The sequence below is a fragment of the Acanthaster planci genome, linkage group LG07 (assembly GCF_054643075.1).
Source record: "Acanthaster planci isolate LZ-2023a linkage group LG07, COTS_SCS, whole genome shotgun sequence".
Classification (NCBI taxonomy): domain Eukaryota; kingdom Metazoa; phylum Echinodermata; class Asteroidea; order Valvatida; family Acanthasteridae; genus Acanthaster; species Acanthaster planci.
This window is the reverse complement of record NC_141783.1, coordinates 7,379,398-7,401,735: the sequence shown is the minus strand read 5'-3', so window position 1 is coordinate 7,401,735 and position 22,338 is coordinate 7,379,398. Positions and strand designations below refer to the sequence as shown.

The 22,338-nt window shown below is 42.1% G+C and overlaps 1 protein-coding gene and 1 long non-coding RNA gene across 10 annotated transcripts in view; one reads left to right on the top strand and one right to left on the bottom strand.

The window, feature by feature from the left end:
- The window catches only part of LOC110985603 (beta-1,3-N-acetylglucosaminyltransferase radical fringe-like), a 46,280-nt gene extending 39,457 nt beyond the window's left edge, over positions 1-6,823 (top strand). For 2 of the 6 annotated variants that reach the window (XR_015426006.1, XR_015426007.1), the window contains 2 exons: positions 26-205; positions 497-3,057. Coding sequence is in view for 1 of the 6 variants with exons in the window: in XM_087139361.1 (XP_086995487.1) it covers positions 497-533 (37 nt within the window). In the remaining 5 variants the exon portion in view is untranslated. The other 4 variants (XR_015426003.1, XR_015426004.1, XR_015426005.1 and 1 more) reach the window with 4 other exon arrangements.
- The window catches only part of LOC110978589 (uncharacterized), a 34,066-nt gene continuing 15,598 nt past the window's right edge, over positions 3,871-22,338 (bottom strand). For 3 of the 4 annotated variants that reach the window (XR_015426009.1, XR_015426010.1, XR_015426011.1), the window contains one exon: positions 3,919-4,005. This is a non-coding gene — a long non-coding RNA (uncharacterized LOC110978589). Of the gene's footprint in view, positions 4,006-22,338 lie in introns of all 4 variants that reach the window. The other variant, XR_002598095.2, reaches the window with a different exon arrangement.

Genomic DNA, 22,338 nt, shown 5'->3' with positions numbered 1-22,338 from the left:
TGACATATGGCATTATAACCCACAGATACACCTTTTGGAGTTTCTCCTGGGTTTGTGTTATGTGGTTTGAAGGAGGAATTTTACCCTTTGAGTCATGTTAGTCCACCAGTGGGGATTTGGTACGTTATGTAGGTCTAGACACAGCTGACATTGTCAACCCCAGGGGCAGGAGAGAATCATTGTGAACTGTAATCCAGCAAAGTAGGTAATTAGCCTTACATTGCTTTGTATCCTTAGTCTTATATACATGTTGTCCCATCTTTAGCATCAACAGTGCTTGGCCTTCCTGCTTTGGAACAGTAGACATATAATGAGAATGGATTTTCATAAAACTGGTGTCAAAATAAGTTAGGAAAGGCACTGAATCAACCAACATTTGTTTGGGGTAATTTTTTTGATGTTTACTCACTGATAGCTCTATTACAACCTGAACATGTTTCTTGTCTGTTTCCTTTAACTTATTTATTTTATTCTAAATATGTTTTGTAATTTTCAGATTTGACAAGTATGATTGTTTCCTCATCACTGAATGAACAGCGTAGTGTATTATTTGTTCTCAGCAATCTAACTTCTTCAAGGTGAGCAGACGACATCATGAAACTTTACAGTGACAGACCATGTATTTCATTGGAGGGGTCCAGAATGCATCCTTATTTTGAAGTGCAAAAATCCTTGGTACTCTTTTGAAGGGTCAGTCTGTACTATTAAGCAGTTTACTGAATGAAAGGATGTACAGTCAGTGTGATGTATTTATTCCTGGATGTCCTATCATTTTGAACCAGTTGTAGCTCAAGTGAGGTTAATTGCTGTTCACCAATCCCCTTCCTCAGAGCTTGCTTCCTACCAGTGCCTTGGCACATCCATTTTAAAGTGGGGAAAGAGGTTTTGTGAACTTCCAACAGATTTGTCTTACAGTGCAGAACTCCTGTAATTTGGACTCATTCCACCACTTCACCATCTCCCAAAGTTGTCTTTCAGCACCAACGAATTAAGTTCCACTTTCACGCTGAAGTACCCTTACAGCAAGAAATCGTCTTAGGACTTCAAGAAATTCTTTTGTGGAAGAACTAACTGCCACCTCTAGATGTACAGCTTGTGTGTTTAGACGTGCAGATTAAACTGTCGTGCTTGTTGGCCATGTTTCGTCCAACTTTTACAACTATCCGCCAGAAGTAGACACAAGCTGTATTGTAGAAAAGTGGTGTGAACGTTGTCATCCTTTCACTCGGTAGATTAGCCATGTACTGTGTCTCTGGTTTACACTCGCACTTCCTGCAGGCAATGCATCTGAACTTTATCATGTTTACCAGGGTTGTTTCACCAGTCATCCAGTATTTGCTTCCGACCTTGGTTGCTGTTGTTGCAACTCCATAATGTCCACGCTCATGAACATTCTTGATGATCAGAGGACATGTGATGACTCTTGGGAAGTAGCACTGGATGCTGTCTGTCAAAGGAGAGTTTTCTGTGATGGCCTCTTCCTCCCATGAATATCATTCCGTCTTTTACAAATGGACTGGACTGAGTGACTTGAACTCTCCTTTCTTCAGTCGTTCATGAAGTGTCTTCTGTGCTTCCATCAGCCAGTGTTTCTCTGTAGTTAACTCTGTGACCGTCAATGGTCCATTGTACATTCTGCGTTTAGCTTTCAGATTTGTTATTAAACAGAAGACGTGCACTGTGACACGCACCAATCTTCTCCAGTTGGAAAATTTGTTGCAGTCTATTGACTCCTGACCTTTCGCTCCCTTTATTAGAAGTACGGTTTTCTGTTTTTCTTTTTTGTGTTTACTTCATTCTCATCTGCTTTTGGCAAGGATTTAGGCCATTTTTTCAGGCTCTTTCAAGAATTCTGGACCATTTTTCCAGGTACACCCTCCAAGTCTGGAGCTTTGGTACCTCTTGATATTTTGTCTGCAGCTATGTACTCGCTCGGGATGTGTCTCCAGGTGGAAGGATCGGTTTGACTTTGAATTTCAGCTACTCTGTTTGCTACGAAGGGTTAAAACTGTGAAGACTGGCCACATATCCATCAAAGCTTTGATTATGCTGTCTGATAGAAACATGACTCTTTCGAATTTGGACGAACCCCATACTGGCGTTTTTTTTATGTAAAATTTGCCCAGAAGTCTTTGCAGTACTGAAAAACAGTTCATGTTGAATACTTACAGAACAAACTTCTAAGAAATTTGTTTCCACTTTTTTCAGTCCTCTGTAACTTAATTCGGATTCTTTTGTCAGGACTACGGGGTAGTTTTAATCATCTGCACAACTTGTTAGGTGTATTTTTACCGTTTATAACTGCCTTAAGTTGTCATAATTATCTAAGAACCCGACTTGATTGCTGTTTTTCACGTTAGTTCCAACATTAAAATATTTTCCATCAAGATTAGAAACTGATGTTTGCTGATTTAACATTCATTTGATATCTCAAAAATAACACTTTAGTAAGAAACTAATTCGTTATTCCCATACAGAAAGTGGAGGCGAGAAATCTTGAGAACTCGGTTTATGTTCCGTCTTTCCTTTTCCATGTTACACCTGCGTACTAGATCATTAAACTGCTCAACCCTCTTTGTCACATGGCCTCATGCGTGGCCTAGGCAATGGTGGGATTTCATTTCATTTCATCATTTCATTTTCATTTACGGTTTATTTCTTAATACCAAATAGAAAGTCAAAAGACTAAAAAAATATTTCGTTTAAGACATGAAAATCTTTCCCAGATACTTTAATAAATGGGACCATAAACACACTGGTGTGACAACAATGACATCATCAGCCTAAAAGATTTCGGGGAGAATTCTGAGATGATCAGTTTCAACTTTGACTATCGTTTAACACGTATCAGAAATATTGTTTTAAAAAAATACTGCTACTTGACTGGACAGCTTGTTCTTTTTTCCAATTTTTTTATAACCATAACGCTGCTGTTATGTTCTTATAAATTTTATTTAATGAGTTTTCATTACTTTCGTATGTGGAGTCAATAAGTACATGTATATCACCAATAAGTATATCACTGATAAGTAATTGCTCGCTTGTTTTTATTCTCTAGGTAGGACGGTCAAGTCAGATCAGGTACTGTTCTCTGCGGCAACCTGAACGGCACACCTGATGGATCTGTGTCACAGATCTTTTTGTCAAGAAGAGTTTGCCAGAGAAATCAATTTAAATCAACGAGTAAGTCAACTTTTTGTATTTTCCCTCAAAATGAGAAAATTCCAGCATTATTTGCTGGGAAATCCTCTCAATTTATTGCGACTTTGTAACACCTTTGTATTTAAGATTATATTTTTGGTAAAATATTGCATTGAAGTAAAAGCATCCTTTGCACCAGTCTCCCTCAAACAGATCGCAAACAGATCCATTCCTAACTAGTGTAAGACTAGTTTAAAAGTAAAGTCCTGGATATATTCCAAGAAATCCATTGTACTTGTATATTCAAAGAAGGTTCCAGTGACAGATTTCTTGCCGCAGCTCTGAGGCTTTACACTCAGTTTCTTCACTACATGTACAGGTTTAGACTAGTTTGCTGAGTTCCTGGCTATTTTTGAGAGATACTGGTGCTTTAAAACACTAATGTTTTACCAAACCTGATTAAACCTGTAACAAGTTACGTTTGCAGCATGTTTTTGTTAAAGATGCCCCAAAAAGCAAAAATGGTCTGAAATATTCTATAAACATTAACCCTAACACTCCTCAGTCCTCCAACAGGTGAAGGATTGAGGAGTGTTAGGGTTAAGTTACACTAACTTTTACACAGAACAATTCAGTTCAGTTCTTAGCCTCATGGAACATCCCAAATTTATTTCAGTCAAATCTGTATGGTATAAAGTGTTATTCAATGAGTGAAGTTTTGATTACTTTTGTGCATGGAACCACTTGTACATGTAATTGTCCACTTGTTTTGTTTCCCCATGTAGGACAGTCAAGCCAAATCAGCTGCTGTTCTTTGTGGCGACCTGAACAGCACACCTGATGGATCTGTGTCAAGGAGAGTTTCTGGAGAAATCAATGGATTTAAAAAAAGTAAGTCAGTTGTTTGTGTTTTCTCTCAAAACAAGAAAATAATCCTTTTGTGAGTTAAATTTTGCATAGCAACCACTATCTCTGGAATAGACTGGTTCCTTTGTGCCCTTCATATCCATTGAGAACAATGTATTGTTGCAAGGCGTCTCTTATGTAACTATAAGCAAAAACTTGCCCTGAATCATGAGGTATTAATTCTAAAATAACCTCAACAAAATATATAAGTAAGGTCTCCAACATCTCAAGCCTTAACTTCAACTGACAACAGTGGACTTTCAGAGCATGGGAAAAGGTTATCCGTCTTACAATGTGATCATTCTTTCAGAGGGAATTTTGTTACAATTGCAGATCGACATGTGCGTGTGCAAGTTCAGACTTCTGTGCTACCTTTATAATAATTCAGTTTATGCTCAAAGTAGAATGGAATGGCACGCATTTCAATTCAACATCTTCACTAATCCACTTTTTATTCCTGAACTTTTTGTTAATTCAACGATTTGTTTGCCCACAGGTGTTCCAAGGTTTTGGCGGCCATCTTGATCTACTCCTTGAACTACCGAGACATTCTTTATACAAACCTTGTTGGATGCTTATGAGGTACTGAGAACCGGATTGCATCATGTTTAAAGGAGATACAATGAAAATGACTGCACCATTCCAATATTAATTCATGAGGAAGTGACAAGACATGTTGCTGTATCGAACACTGTTCTTATTGGATCACTCTACTTCAGACCTTTCAGCTGAATTGGAAGGGACAAATCTTGACTTCAAACCTGAACTTTTATCCAGCTTACACTGAATTGCATAACATTCAGTTATATGCGGTGCATTAAGGTAAAAGTAAATCAAGCACAGTTAATAGACAGTTTCTGCATCCAGGTTAATTCGTGTCTGTATATGTATCCGCATGACACAACAAATGCACAGGGTACGTACAAGGTTGCAAAAATTTATTTTGCTGTGGATTGCATGTCCCTACATTGCACACAGCAACGTAGCAACATTGGTAGCGCCCATTTCTTAAAAACAAAAATTATTCACCCCAGACAGACATTGCTATCCAAACAAGCTATACATGAAGTGTCATGAAAGTAAGAACTTTTGTTATTAGGAATACAATTTGATACTTAATGTGGTGTGCAAAACCAAAACTTCATACACTCCAGTTCCGTAAAAAGTTGCTTCCATATGTCACTGTGTGCAGGGCTTCTCCGCATTATGTTTAACAAGACATAACAGGCCTAAAGTGATGACGTCATAAGCAAAAAAAATATGGATACGTGATACATGCTCATTTTCTGTTTGCCAAAACTGTCTATTTGGGAGGCTTTCATAGAAGACTGTTATTTGTCTACACAAAAGTTTTGTAATAATGGGTCGTATGAATAAAAACTAGCAAATGCTATGAAGTTCAAGCAAACAGCAAAAGCATTTACTGAGAAGTACAACCATTAAGAAATAAGCAAATGCTTGAATTTATGTGAATAAATTGTTTCTTTACTATTCAGCATTTACTAGTGACCGCACAGCCGAATGGTTTTGCTCAATAGGGCTTCCGTTGTCTGCATGTACAGATGCACACATTGCAGCTCAGTGTTGTATCTTGAGACCTCAGCATAGCAGATAAGCATGATGGCAGTACTTTTGATTGCAGAAACCTAATAATGAAGAAATTTGCTCTGCAACTCTCAAATCGGTGCAACTGCCTGCATCTTGTTTCTTCAGATTCCCTCCTGAAGGCATATAGCTTTTCCTTTGGAATGACAATCATGAATGCTGCCATTTTGAACATTTGTAAATGCTCCTCGTTTTCAAGCTTGCTCTGACCCAGTCTTGAAAAATATCAAGTAAATATTCCAATTCTGTAAAACCTACTCATTTTTATTCATACAAAATGAAGCAACTGTTTGTCAAGCACAAGCTTAAAGAGTAAAAAGTATATACTTTTACGTTTTAGCAACTGCACTAAAGTAGAAGCATTTGCTTCGTCATTGTTCAATACAAACACAAGTAAATGCTTCAAAAATGGTAGTAAAAGCAAATGCTACTTTTTATTAATACAACCCAATGTAATTGAACTGGAGGTAATTGTTAACTTGGTAGAAAGTTGTGAAATGTTTGTGTTGCACTCATTCGACGGACAGATTCTTAGATGGGCTTAATTGTGGAATTTAATCTTGACATTGCACCACCTGCTTTGCAGAGTATTTGAACAAAAATATATTTTTCTTATCCTCCCCATGCATCTTGCAGTCTTTGTTGGAAGGACAAGACTACATGAAAGTACACTGACATAAAAAGACAATTCTGCCTTTCACTAGTGCCATCAGCTTCAGGAGATGAAATTGCCACAAAGAACAAATTCATTCATGATTTTGCTTCAAATAAAATGAAATAGTGGTGCAGCAAGTCAGTTTCCACCATTAAGCTTAACAAAATTTTAACGAAATTGAAAAAGATGTTTCTTTGAGGCTGGGGCATGTTTTGTGACATTTTAACACCTCTGAAGTTCAGGTCCGACGAATTCCTTCCTAGTAACTGATTAGTTTCTATTCTGAAGGTTTGTAACTTTTTTGTTGTAATGTTGTAAAGCATTTTGAACTTATTTAGTGTAGTAGATTGTTTAAAAAGAGGATGGCATAACAAGAACATAACACCATTTCCATCATGTCGGTAAAAATTGCATTTAGGTAAAACCGTTTTCTGTATGTTCAAAATCCATTGTTTATGCAGAAAAAATTCTATTGACAGATTTTGCGGTATGTTTAACAGTGATGTAGTCGAGTACTTTTTGAGAACCAAGTTCTCTACCAAATATTTAACTAGTTAGAAGGGAACAAAGCTGAAGTACATCGGCATTCGATGGTACATGCATAAAGGTAAGATTACAAAGCAACATAATGACTTCAGACCATCACTGTTTGATTAAAATTAACTTTTTAGGACAAAGTAAGTATTCGGAAAGTACTCAGCAGAGTACTTTCCGAGTACTTTTCTCCTCAAAACTTAAATTTTACACAACTGGGAGTGTCTGAAGTCTAACATTTATTTTGTAATCTTACCTTTGCACATTTACCATCAAATGCCTGTGAACTCTGGCTTTATTCCCTCTTACCCAGTTCAGTATTTTGCAGAGAACGTTGGTACTCGGAAAGTACTCGACTACAACACTGATGTTTAAACTGTTAAATTCACATGTAAACAAATTATTTCAAGTTGCTTTTGTAAGAATGGTTAATAAATTTTAAAATAAAATTTAAAACTTCATCCAGATTCCTCTGTGAATACATTTGTGATGCTGGTCCATTTTATATATAAAAATGGGGTGGAAAAAAGGGTTTCAAAGCACAAAATTCAGTGAAAGCATCTGAAATATCGTCTTTTTTCGCCGGCCCCAAATCGGCCCCAAATCGGCCCCAAATCGGCCCCAAATCGGCCCCAAATCGGCCCCAAATCGGCCCCAAATCGGCCCCAAATCGGCCCCAAATCGGCCCCAAATCGGCCCCAAATCGGCCCCAAATCGGCCCCAAATCGGCCCCAAATCGGCCCCAAATCGGCCCCAAATCGGCCCCAAATCGGCCCCAAATCGGCCCCAAATCGGCCCCAAATCGGCCCCAAATCGGCCCCAAATCGGCCCCAAATCGGCCCCAAATCGGCCCCAAATCGGCCCCAAATCGGCCCCAAATCGGCCCCAAATCGGCCCCAAATCGGCCCCAAATCGGCCCCAAATCGGCCCCAAATCGGCCCCAAATCGGCCCCAAATCGGCCCCAAATCGGCCCCAAATCGGCCCCAAATCGGCCCCAAATCGGCCCCAAATCGGCCCCAAATCGGCCCCAAATCGGCCCCAAATCGGCCCCAAATCGGCCCCAAATCGGCCCCAAATCGGCCCCAAATCGGCCCCAAATCGGCCCCAAATCGGCCCCAAATCGGCCCCAAATCGGCCCCAAATCGGCCCCAAATCGGCCCCAAATCGGCCCCAAATCGGCCCCAAATCGGCCCCAAATCGGCCCCAAATCGGCCCCAAATCGGCCCCAAATCGGCCCCAAATCGGCCCCAAATCGGCCCCAAATCGGCCCCAAATCGGCCCCAAATCGGCCCCAAATCGGGCCCAAAACGGCCCCAAATCGGCCCCAAAACGGCCCCAAAACGGCCCCAAAACGGGCCCAAATCGGCCCCAAAACGGCCCCAAATCGGCCCCAAATCGGCCCCAAATCGGCCCCAAATCGCCCCCAAATCGGCACCAAATCGGCCCCAAATCGGCCCCAAATCGGCCCCAAATCGGCCCCAAATCGGCCCCAAATCGGCCCCAAATCGGCCCCAAATCGGCCCCAAATCGGCCCCAAATCGGCCCCAAATCGGCCCCAAATCGGCCCCAAATCGGCCCCAAATCGGCCCCAAATCGGCCCCAAATCGGCCCCAAATCGGCCCCAAATCGGCCCCAAATCGGCCCCAAATCGGCCCCAAATCGGCCCCAAATCGGCCCCAAATCGGCCCCAAATCGGCCCCAAATCGGCCCCAAATCGGCCCCAAATCGGCCCCAAATCGGCCCCAAATCGGCCCCTGGGGAAGGGCATAAAAAGAGGGCGGAGTGGTAGGGGATTTCTATCCACCATACCACTCCGCCCTTGCTTGGGTTTGAACCTGGGTCCTCTGGTTCCCAAGCGGTGCTCTTGACCACTCCGCTAATTGGGTCCCCAATGTGTTTTAGGCATTTTCTCTTACTTAAACTTCGGTTTTTTTCTGTATATTGGAATTTAAAAAGGTGTCTCTCCCAGGATTCGAACTCAGCATCACTTATTTTGAAGCACAACACTTTCTCACTGATCCACAAACCTCTCTGAAGAAACCTACCTTTTTTTTAAAACTTAACCCTTAGATTCACATTTACAACTGGAAATTGAAATTTAAAAAGGCGTCTCTCCGGGATTCGAACCCAACACCCCACTCTTTCGAGCACGGCAGCTCCACACTGAGCCACAAACATCTCTTTAATACATCTGAGTCTTTTTATATTTAACCCTTGGGTTAGAATTTACAAAGTGGAAGAGAAAAAAAGTGACCGTCCGGGATTCGAACCCAACTTCTTACATTTTCGCGCACAGCGCTTACCCACTCCGCCACAGCTCCCTCTGAATGTATGCTGTTTTTTAAATATACTTAACCTTGAGGTTCAGACTTAAAAACTGAATCAACAGGCGATTGGCCGGGATTCGAATCCACGATCTCAAACTCAGCAGCACAGGATTTCCACATTGCGCCTCAAACAGCTCTGAAAAGGTAACCCCCTGAGAAAAATGGGGTAGATTTTAAGTTTGTCGTCAAAATCTAAACAAGGATAATATACTTACATGCAAACACAAACTACAATTCTACTCTCTGTTTAATACATTATTGTATTTCATCAACAAACTTCGATCAACATACGCTTGATGGACCTTTTTCCCATTTATTTTTATGTTTGATGTAAACACAAATTACGCACTGCATGTTCCTATGATAAAATAAGGTGCTCAAAACAATAAGATCTGGCTTTAAATACGAAGACGGTAAAAAATACATGCCACTGACCTGAGATTGACTCCAAACAGGAAAAAAAATTGGTTTACTTTGTGTTCCTTTTTCATTATATTTGTCCCAGTATTTGCAAGGGTGAAGGCATATTTGATGGGGAAATGTGAAATAATAATACACAAACGCAAACCTAATAACTTCACACCGTAAGATGTTGACAAAATATTTCTTTTGATACCATACGAACTTAGGGGGATATTTTTAAGTGCGTTGTTTAAAGACGTTAAATAATTGTACTGATTGTAAAAGTACATACGTACATATGTACATACATGTAGGCCTACATTAAAGTTGCACAGATTCATTTACATAAAATGTTTAATTACAAAAATATTTCTTTTTCTCCTTACTTTTTATGTCTCAAAATTACATTTGTAAATTACACCATGCTGAACCCAACAAGGTTATGCAGGATTTCAATGGTCCATAGGGGGTTAGGGTTAAAGTATCAATAGAAACATCCAAAATCATTAACTACAACGTGGGATTTCATTCCGAAATAAAGCATCAGCCTACGGAATATTCCAAAGTATAAAATAATTCTAAGAATTCATGAAGATACAAAAGCAGTGTTTACCATCTGATGTCAAAAATAAGATGAAAGTCACGAATATATACCAGTATACTCAATGCAACAAGCCAATAGAAACATTATTCGTGGGCGGGGTCTTTGTCCCTGAAAAAAAGAGACAAATAAAATGGGCCGTGAAACAAAGGGGAAAGAATACGGGAGTAGTGAAAAAAAGAGGAAAAAGGTTAACCATCCCAACTTTGCTTGAAAATACATTGGAATTGATCACCTTTCACCGTTAAAATAATACATTTAAACGGCAGGGGAACAATTTCGACCAACGTCGCTACAACGGTGGATTGTTTGGACCACGGTAATCGACCATTTGGCCCTGGAAAAGGTTGCGAAAGTTCAGCAAAAAACGGCAAAATATGAATGACGATGAAATTTTTACGAATGCTTGTAGTTCAATTTCAATTTAGGACGTTTGGGAGTAACTGTATTGCGCGTTAATTAACGTTGGAAAAAAACGCGATTGACTAGTGGCTAAACTATAGTTCACACCGGAACCTGCTCTGATTTGATGCAATACGGTCGATTCACAATAGCACGTCTCCAAGAGTTTGCAACGCGTTGGCCAATCACAGTCCGCAAAATTTGTCAACCCTTTCTAAACGCACACTTGGGTCGACAGATTTCACCCACTGTGATTGGTCAACGTGTTGTAAACTCTTGAAGGCGACTATTATGAATCGCCCGTATTATATACACTTGCAAAAAACAAATGTAAACTTACCAAACGAGCGACATGAAAATGTGAAAGAAAACCGGCAAAAATAGTTAAGGAAAATAATCTTTGCATCCTCACTTACAGCTTAAACTCTCCTACGAACGAAAGCCTCTCTTTTATAAAACTTTTCAACTAGTATTTATCCGTTTCGCAGTCTTGTTACAGAGAAAGCTGTGTTCCCCTTCACAAGAGTCCCAAGGGAAAATAATATCCCAGAGAAACATGTCCCCAAGCTACGGGATTTTGGCCCCCTAGGGCAGTTTGTCCCCTGGTCTAATTCCATTGATATATTGATTTAATCTTTATTTAGTTGGTCCAAGTTTAATCTTATACGAAACTAGCGACTGATCTTCGTTTTCTTTTCCTTCCACCTTTTCAGAACTACTTTTTTTGGCACTATAGGCGCACAGGACTGGTCTTGGTAAACTGCGCATACGTTGTCCTAATCACGTCGACTGTTGTGAATTCTTCCAGGTACGCCTATCGAAGCGGCAAATCGAGAGTAAACTTTGGCCATAGATGCAAATAACTGTACGACTTGCGATATTAATTAAAGTACTACTTATTACTTAAGCGCGTAGGTTCTACTGCATATTATGTTTCCACCACAAGCCACTCCCCTTTCTCGCCGGTGGAAAAAGGATTGCGCATGTGCACTCTTGCGACTCGGCGGTGTAATGATCACGCTCCACTAAATTTGCAGCCAATCAGGGATTAGGGAAGGTTCGCACAGTCCAATCGCAATGAAGGAGGGGGGGTAGAACGGCTAATAATTGCGCTGTTATTAATTACACGATCCGAGAGTGGACCTTGGAAAAAGTAGGCCGAAGGCAGAACTGGCTTAAAGTGCATTTTGATAGCATAAACCATGAACTAATCATCTTTACGTACCTAAGGTAGGGCGACCGGAGGCATAATATGTATAACAATATAATTTTCATGAATTGAAAAAGGTTTTAGCTAGAAAGATAAACAAGCACACAACTACAAAACAGTCCAATAATATAGGTTTCCCGGCCAATTTTGGAAAATGTGACGTGAACACTAACTAATAATAATAGAAGCATTCGTTTTCGAGAAATATAGAATGAACGTTCAAATTTCCTTTTTTTATTCAACAAAAATAAGTTTCATTTCAATGAGGGTGCATTTAGTAGTAAAAAACGTGCGATTTCCCGATAGTACATTGCCCCCCCCCCCCCGCGGATGCTCACCCCAGGTTCCCCCTTTGAAATCTCCATTTCATTTTTACAGCTATGCAGCTGCAGCTTATTTTCTTCTTGTGCCCTCTTGAAAAAATGTGTGCACCCCGAGTGCCCCCGGACATTGAGCCCTAGTAACGCTACTGGCATGTTGGCATTCATTTTAGCGTGAAATCCAACACACATCTGCATTATTAAATTGTAATAAATCTATTTCACTAAATGTGAAGACGATTAAGGAATGTCTGAGGTAAGAACTGGAATTCATTTGCGTGTTAACAGAAATTATATGATTTGTGTAACCCGCCATATTCTATTCAAATTGAACACAGAATCTGTGAATTCAAATTACACAAATGAAAACAAGTACACAATATCCAGTACCTCAGCGGTAACACGTTTTCAGCGAGTAAGATTGCACGTTTGTTATAATCAGCAACGAATACGTCAAACCGAAACCCCAATCACATATATGTACTCTCTTAAAATTACTGAAACGTAATGCACATTCCTTCATATGAAGGTTAAAAAATGAAGTCGAATGCTTGTTATTACGAAAATGAAACCAGATTATAAGAACAAATAATATTCAAAAGTCAAATTTGTATTTTACAAATTAAAGAGCGCATTTTCCAAAATTGGCCCGGAAAACCAATATTTCAAATAATAATTTAAACAATTATATGCACGGTAGTGAGTTATCTTGTGTATCTTTTCCAGTGTAAAACAAACTGCAGAGTTCTACGACATAAAATTACTTTTTTATGAATATACAACATATCAAAGGACCTTTAAATATCATGGAAGACATTATAAACGGAAATTTCATTCTAATTCTCTACTTCACATAACTCTATTTCTTAATTCCCCTAAAACGTTAATTCGCATTTAATGCACTGTTCAATTTTGCTGTTTACAAGATAAATATTTTAAAGAAACGTCTACAGATGCTGACTTTTATCCTCCAATTTTTTCATTTCGATTGTTTTTTTCATCGACTAAACCACACCTGAAATCTGAATAAAACTCCACACCTTTGATTGCACATTCCTTTTTGCTAATTGAATCAATTATGATTGATTAATTAATACTGTTCCTGCACATTTTACAACCATTTTGTTCAAATCAATAAACAGTTCAGTTCCAAATTCGTCTTGAAGGGCCTTAACCTTGAGCGAGCAAAGGAATTTAGTCAACGGTCATTCTAAACATTAATGATCAATGGTCACTTTTTTCTACATGACTGTCCATCAGATTTCGTTAGATTTCAATGGAATTCGTCTAACTTGATGGTCATGCTCATTCTGTAATGATTGAAATTAGTTTTTTTAATTGATTTCAAAGAAATTTCGATCAAATTCATCGGAGAGTGTAAAACCATGCAAGTATGCATTTGGCACAGCGTATTGCTAGACAAGAAATTGGAGGCTGAAAAACCATTCCAAAGGATAAGAACTGAATCTATTGTTTGTGAAAGATGTGGAGATATGTGAAATCTTTTCCTTTTCGTAGGTGTAGGCGTACTTATTTCTTGCATGAAACTGAGAGCGTCAGTTTCATTTGCCCATATGTGCCTATAGACTACTTTGCTCAGTTGTTGACGCGTAAAATAATTATCAAAGAATAATGAAAAAGATATCAGTTTGCTTACTAAAGGTCATGGATGTATGTTACAGACGGAAAATAGTAAACAGACAAGCACAAATAAAGCAAATGTTCAAGCAGAATAAAACAGATTAAAACACAAGAATACCGAAGATGCTGTTCAATCATGTAACAAATTGGAATGAATGAAATCTATGTAACATCAATCGCAATGTGACAAAATTGTTTCCTCTAACGCACGTTTCGTGATTGCGGACTACGGAATCGACTTGTCTTTTTGTGAATATAAGATACCGTTCAAAGAAACTGAAACTGCAAAAATGAACAACCAAAAACTATGAAAACTCAATAAAAGGTCATGAAGTTTATAGACATATTGAAGTTAATCGTCTAGGAACTGGAACGAGAATTTTTGAAAATGTGCTTGAAAATAATACATTTAAAGCTAGACAACCTATATCTCAATAAATATTGCATAATTTCCTGAGTTTCTGATCCAAGAGTATAAAATAAAACGTAGCACTAACAGACAAATTCTCCAAACTATTACATATAAAAGACTATGAGAACAGTTTGCAAACATGGCAATCGTCTGTTTGGGTTCCTTAAATTTTGGTGAATTCTAGATTCTGGTGCTCGAATACATCCCTGCCGACTCCATGCCATTATCGCCAAGGTTTTCTTTTTATCGGGAAGAAAATAAATAGGCCTAATGAAGAAGAAATTTGTAAGCCCTATGAGTATTATTGGGCAAACATCTTTTCCTTCAAAACCAGACGAACAAAAAGGATGGCTGAACTTGAAGTTTCAAGTCGGTAAAAAACGGGGAAAAATTCCTCTGGAACAATTTAACATGGAAATCTAATTCGGATGCAATTTTAATTACATTTTTTCAGTCTAAAAGTCTCAAAATGAAAATGCTTGTCTAGGTAGACGGAAACACATAGGCGTATTTGATATAAGTGATAACCCTGCAGTTGGAATACCGGTAGTGTAATAACTGCAGTATTGTGAGACAAAATCAGTGATTATTCAGTGTTATTCATCAGTACCGATATCTGTCAAGCCAGTGGCTTTTAAAAGGCAACCACCTACTACCACAGAACGAAATTCGGAACTTGTTTACATGTATTTATGACAAGAAAGTCTGACGCACTACAGCATAAGGGTTAGGCTCTGACTGCCCTCAGAGGTACCCTGAAATGTCACAAAACAAAATAAATGAAGTGCCTCAATGTAAGCATATAGTTTTGCGACCAAACATCATACCTGATAGGTACATCAGTAAAAGTTCTTGGTGGGACTACAGGCAACACTTCAAGGCGTGCCGGTCTGCCAATGGATGGACGGAAAAGCAAGCAGAAGTTTTCTTGGCGGCAAGTCTCAGAGGAGCCGCACTGACGGTGCTGGGAAATGCCAGAGGCAGTGGTTCCCATCCGACATACGCTGAGCTTACTGACAGGTTGGAGAAGAGATTTGGACCGGGACAAATGGCAGAGAATCATTTAATGGAACTGCATCAAAGGCGCCAGGGCCCAAAGGAGACTCTTCAAGAGTTAGGACAGGCCATAAGAGAGCTGTCGGCCTGGCATACCCTGAACTATCGGAAGAGGGGCGAGATCACCTAGCAAGGGGTCATTTTTCCGATGCTATTAGAGAAGGCACTTTCCGCGCCAGGCCTACTACCTTAAATGAAGATGTGAGGGCTGCCCTGGCGACAGAAAGTTTCCAAAAGTTAGAGGAACAACGTGGGGGCAAACTTACCAACTTTGCCAGAGTCTTGGGGAGCGAGACTGAAGTAGCATTCCAAGAGCTGAGGAGGGAGATGAATGAGGACTACGAGTAGGGAATGATATTTGCAAGAGCCAGGAAGAAAAAAGGTCTATGGGAGAAGAATGGATACTCGATGAAGGCACCTACGTAGGCGGCAGGAGACGTTAGCCTGGCCGATGTCTTGTGCGACAATTGCCAGCAGAAGAGACAATAAGCTCGAAACTGTGACAAACTGCCACAGAAGAAAAGAATAAAGGAAACGAACAGAAGCCCGAGGAGCGGCTGAGAGATCCATAGGGCCAACCAAAAGCGGGGTCAGGACAACTCGACCGTTTGCCAACTCTACTTCAGACAACTCGATCGTCCGTGCGTAAAAGAGACAGACAAGTCGACCGTTGAGACAAGTCGTCCGTTCGGACACTGTCCGCTCAGCCCAGTCTGACATCTACCGAGGCCACGTAAAAATAATATACTTGTATGCCTTAATGATGGGATGGACTTTCATGTGGTAGATATAGACAAGCCTAATTTCTGAGGTATTTATATAAATGGTGTCTGTAGACTAGTAAGTCAATCTTTGCGCAATGACCAACCGATCTTGCACCCGCACTGCACGTATATGGCCGGCCCGTATGCATTACAGTCGTTTTCCTCGTACCGGATAGCTTGAAATAAAAACCTACTTCCTTGGTTCTGGTTTAAAGTCAAATGTAACCTTTTTTGAAAAAAAACTTACCCTCGGAAAATTTTTGCCGGAATTCTGATTCGCACTTTGACATTTTGGAATGGTAGCGGGAAAAAATGACGAATAGTCTAGGGCGATATATGTCACTCACTGCGAGCGATCCCAAATCCTTTTAACTTTTTTCATACACAACAGCCAAATAAACTCTTACATAATGTCTGTTTAATCAAAAAGACTTTCAAAGTTGCATTTTATTAAAACTGGAAGAAAACTGAATGCATATTGTTTCCTAGTTTTGGATCACACATTAAAAAATGCATGCACGCTGTACGAACTCATATCGCTACACGGACGTTGCAGAAATGTACGTGACGTAATGGGTTCGTCAGATGTGCGGCTCGAGATGGAATGGTTGATGGCTCGCGCGCGCTGCGCAGCTGAAAAAGTTGAGTCGAAATTTACACAAGATCCATTTTTGTATTCACTGGAATTCTTATATACGAACCAAATTTTTCTAAATTGAGAATTTTTCCATTACAAAATAAGCATTTTACAATGGTTCTGGCTGAAAATAGATTTGCCGCTCGCGTAGTCGCTTTCCGGAAACCGTAGAACGAGAAAAAGTGTCACCACTTTCGTCGATCCTGCGTCCGAATTAAAAGTTTAAAATTTGAAACTGATTTGGTGGTAAACGTGGTATCTCTACCACACAAGGTAGATGGTGACCCCATTTCATTGGAATTTGAGAATTTTGTAGAGCTGCAATCTAACTGAATAATTTCGCGATCTTGAACTGGGAAAACAACTGTATTATGTGAAGAGATCTCACTGGTCGAACTGTCTCTCTATCAAAGTCGAGTTGTCCTAACGGACGACTTGGCAAACGGTCGAGTTGTCTCAACGGTCGAGTTGTCCGAAGTCGAGTTGGCAAACCGTCGAGTTGTCCGACACCAGCCAAGAGAAAAACTAAGTGAGACGGCTTGCTCTCTTCCCCAAGAATCACAGGGGCAAAAAATTGATTATTTGTGACAGTAACGGTGAGGGGGAAAAGGGTAACTTTACTGATCGACACAGGCTCAACAGACACGTTGCTTTTGATTTCTCTCTTTTACAAAATCCCAGCCAAACAGAGACCGAGGCAGACGGGTCTGAGAGCCAACGTCAGGACAGCTGATGGAAGCCTCGTACAGACGTTGGGCAGCGGCTGTGTAGGCATAAAGGTTGGAAAAACTACGTGCTCGGTGAACGCGGTATTTGGAAATATCAGGAAGTTGGACGGGATCATTGGGATGGACTTTCTCCTCGCCACACAGGGAAGCTTCAATTTCCAGACCTTGGAGTTAACTCATCACGGCGAGAGGGTGAAGTGTACAGACAGCCTGGAGGAGAACATCTGAGCGAGAGTGATGGTCGAGAAGACGACCATAATACCAGCAGGACATGAGGCAATAGTTCTAGGGTGCCTGGCAGGGAAGACATGGGCGACTGGGTTTGGCATCTTAGAACCTGCCGATAGGAGTGAAGTAGCTGCAAATTGAATGTCTTAGCACGCCTACTATGAACATTAGATGAAGAAGTGATACCGATAGGGGTCTGTAACCCTAGTAGGAGAACATGCGTGCTGACGAGAGGTACAACGGCAGGGTTGCTCACCTCCATAGGAGAAGATGGAACGTTGGGGGACTTCGCCAAAGGCTGAAGACAGTAATGGAGTGCCTGAACACTCAGCCGATTTATTCGAGAGAAGCACGAAAAGTATTGACCAGCAGTATCACGACAAGGTAGCAACCTCACTACGGGAGTTCCACGATGTGTTCTCCAAAGGAGACGCCGATATCGGTCGCACAAATCTTGTGCGTCATAGGATAAACACTGGTAATGCGCCTCCGACAGAACAACACCACAGGAGTCAACGGGCAAATCCCCAACATGGGCCGAGAGGTGTTCCTACCTATCGACTTAATGACCGGGTCGCCTGTGCAGGAAGACCACAGAGCAGAATCAGTGACTACAGATTATGCATTGAAGTTGAGAGAAAATATGAGAGCCGCAGATGATAAGGACATATCTTGCCTAAAGCAGAGTGCAAGGCATCAGAAAAAGAATTACGATTGGCGAGTTGCAGGTGACGACCTATTTTAAGGGCAATTCGTGTGGTTCTACAATCCGGCAAAATGAAAAGGATGGTCACCAAAGCTCCAACGAAAATGGGAGAGACCCTACGTAATTGTCCGAAAACTGTCAGATGTAATCTACAGAATCCAGAAACACCCAGAGCGAAAATGTAAGTGGTTCACTACGACCGCTTGAAACCTTACACTGGCGAGCGAATCCAGCCATGAAGTATGAAGGAACATGTGAAGGTTACTCATGCGGGAGAGAACCAATGAACGTTATCCAATAACGTTGCCTGCACAGGAGGTGGAAGACAAGACACACTAACGGTCGACCAAGATGACTCAGTCAGGGAGGAAGTGACAAGCCGGAGAGAGGGTTGTGAGCTCCAGTCTATGATTTCAATGTCCCTGGAGCAGCCAATGGAGCATGAGACCGGACACGGCGAGGACAGAGAAGACCTTGAAGAGAGAGATGGACACTCCCATAAAGAAGCCCAAACAGAGACATGAGAGCCCCTTGTTCAGACCCAGCAACTAAGAAGAAATCCAATTAGGAAGCGCAGGATGCCACAGCGTTATTTGTAGATATAACAAGGATGGAGCCTACTTAGGTTGTGGCGGGTGCCCACACCCAACGTGCGTGTATAATCAGACTAAGATTAGCGTCAGCAGTAAATAACTAAACAGTCCCTGTGTTGTACCTTTCATAAGCTGAGCAGACGAGTGGAGGATGGGGAAGCGGGAGCCGACAGGCCCGGACACTCAGGAGAAAGGACGAGTGGAGTGTCCCAAGTGTCATGTGTTCCTGCACTAGAGAAGCTTTGATCGACATTTGACGAATGAGCACAAGCCCAGACTACACTTTTGGTGCTAAAGAAGTTCGAACAAGAACAGCTGCAGGGACAACCTCTGCTCACACTATCGAGACTGTCACCCACACAATGTCCATAAGGTCGACCGGATCGAAGGGGAGACCTATGCAATGCATGAACAAAGAAAGCAGAGTGATGAGAATGGTACTTGCAGGAGTTCAAAAACGTATGTGTCCCCCAAAAGAGGTAGTAGAAGTACTACGCCTATCAAGAGGAGGGAGGAGTCTATTGACTAAACATTGAGCCAGGATGGACGCAGGGAGCCATCCCAAGAGGTGCAACCAAGGGGATGCCAAAAAAGAGCAGCCCAACAAGAAAGTGCGAAAGGAGAAGAAACAAGTGCCATGCACACTGTCTCTTGCAACTGAGGAAGGGCCACTAGACTTGATGGCAAAGATAGCCCCTAGGATAAGATAGTGGGAGACAGCAACCACGCCAAAGCAGGTGGAAGAGCCTACTCGGGAGATAACCCTGATACCTGATACGCAGCTCGTAATCAATGTACCAGAAGTTGCAGATGGGGTGGAACTACAGGCTAATGAGCGGAGAGGAGAGGGCCAACGAGAGAGAGCTGAGATAAACCTGTCACCGACTCTGATGTTGTGGGACAAGGAATAGTCCTTCAATGGTGCGACACCGATACAAGCACCAACAGGCAAACAAAGGGCCATGTTGGAGATGCTGTGAGAAAAAAGTGTGAAAGCGGTAGCTAAGGAAAATCCCCCAGAGAATGAGACATAAACCTACCACCATGTAACAGTGATTTGAATAAACACACATACAAAATATAGCAAGTTCAGCTAGAGTTCACAAGCGTCGTAGACAGGATACAAGTTAAGTCCAAAAAAGGGGGTTGGTGATGTTACCAACAAGGATGGAGGCACTACAGGAATAAGTAATGGTGTTGGCAGCGAAGTTGGAGGAGATAAAGACAGCAGAGAAAAGGAAGACCAGTACACCAAATGTAGTTGTCGTGCTCCGAGATTGTAGGATAAAACTGACAGAGCAACCGACCAGTGACAAGGATCCGGAAGTTCATGAATGGGCAGAGGATATGCGTCGCCTGACCAAAGACATGTCCAATGAGGAAGGCGCACAGCTAGTGCTTGACACCTTCACCAGCGGTGCCCAAGCAGAGACTTGACTTTGCCACTGATCAGAGCGGAGCATCGCAGGATCATCGAATGCATCCTCCAGACATGAGTGTTAGGAGATACCATCTACCTGTTCAGAGGACTTCTATGGCCGTTTCTCCCTGAACCTGTTGAAGCTGTTGCAAAAGGTGGAAATTACTTCCCCAGAAGGTAGCCCTCTACTAGATAACAAGGATACTATCCTGAACAAGAGAGTCTCCTCAGGCTTAGCGGATGCAGCTCTACGTAGGGAGGTCAGGCGGTATGTCCAGGAAAATCCAAACCTAAAGTTCACTGACCTGAGGAACAAAGTGATGTCCTGAGAGAGTCTCCCTCCACCCCCTGTTCCAGAGGCCCGCACAGAAGCAGCTAGACCAGCAGGCCGCCCAGCTAAAGTCCACCCAGGAAACCTTGAACCAGCTCTGTAGCCAGGTTTCTCTTCTTCTGTCATGCAAGGAGGCCCTAACTCCCCCTAGGCGAGGTCCACCAACCTGCTACAACTGCAACAAGGTTGGCCACATTGCATGATACCACCCCCACCTCCCAAGCCAAGAGAATCATCTCATACATAAGCCCGTTTCCCATCGAGATTGGGTGGGAGCCACACCATTCAAACCATCCTAACAGGCACCCAAGGAGTCCCCAAACAGCAGCCCTCCACAGTAAAGAGCCAGGTGTTAGAGGGGGAAATAGCTGGCTCATCAGCTAACAAAAGCAGAGACAATATCTTTGGTAGGGCAGTTTCAAAAAGCCCTGAAGTGACTGTCACTGTCTTGGGACACAAAGTCTGCTTCGTGCTTGACACTGGCAGCGAAGTAACTATCCTACCAAGAGACTGTCCTCAGAAGACTGTCACCCCAACAGCCTGCTGTACAAGATGTCAATGAATGGCTGAAGGTGTATGCAGCAAATGGAGTGGAGCTGCTATACACTGGCTACGTGGAATTGGAAATGGAGGTTATAGGCATTCAGCTTAGCCAGGTAGGAGTCCTAGTGTCAAAGATGTCCCAGCCTACTGGCCTGCTGGGATGTAACGTCATCAGCGAAGTACGGCAAGCCCTGACGGACAAGTATGGCAAAAACTTCCTGGAAGTGCCCCAGACAGATGAAAGTCCTCAGTGGATGAAAGCATTCCTGGCTTATGAGATTGCTGAGTGTGACAAAATGAAATCTACATTTGCCCAGCAATGAAAGAAGTCGCCGATCTGCATACCCGCCCGTAGCATCAATGCAGTGAGCTCTTCTATGAGGCAATGGGAAAATCACCCGAAAGAAGTGCTGATCCAGTGGTCAGTGGTAACACTGGCAGCCTTCCCAGGAACATCACCTTGATCAACACATGCTCCACTCCCCAGAAGGGAACAATGTTTGTCCAACTCATCAACGTTGGTGACGAGGATATTTGGTTGCAGCCTAGGAGCTGGATTGGCATCGTATCTCCCGTGCAAGTACTCCACTCAGACTCCAACAGTACCCAAAAGCAGTAGTACCACCAAGTAGCCATTGCTGAGGAAGACATCCAGAAGATTGCATTCTGTGCAGGCACTGGTGGCCTGTACGAATACATCCGCATGCCCTTCGGGCTTAGCAACAGCTCAGCGACATTTCAGTGACTGATGGAGGTCATCTTCGGCGACCTCAATTATGGCAGTCTACTCCTGTACCTGGATGATATTCTTTTCAAACTCCTTCGAGGAACACCTAGAGAGGCTAGAGGAGGTATTCCAGAGGTTGAGGCTCCATGGCCCGAAGCTGAGGCCCAAGAAGTGTCACTTCTTCAGGTAGGAGTGCCAGTACTTGGGCCATGTAGTTCCTTCCAAGGAACTACATGGCCCAAGCATCGCCACTGACCCTGCCAAGACTGAAGCCATAGCTGGTTGGAAACAGCCTCACACTGAGAAGGAGCTGCAGGCTTTCCTTGGCATCACTGGCTACTATTGGAGGTTCGTGAAGAGGTTCAGCCAGTAGAGGTTCAGCAGTACTGCTTCATACATTCCTCACAAAGCAAGGATGCAAGAAGAGAGTGGCCTTGAGACACCCCTC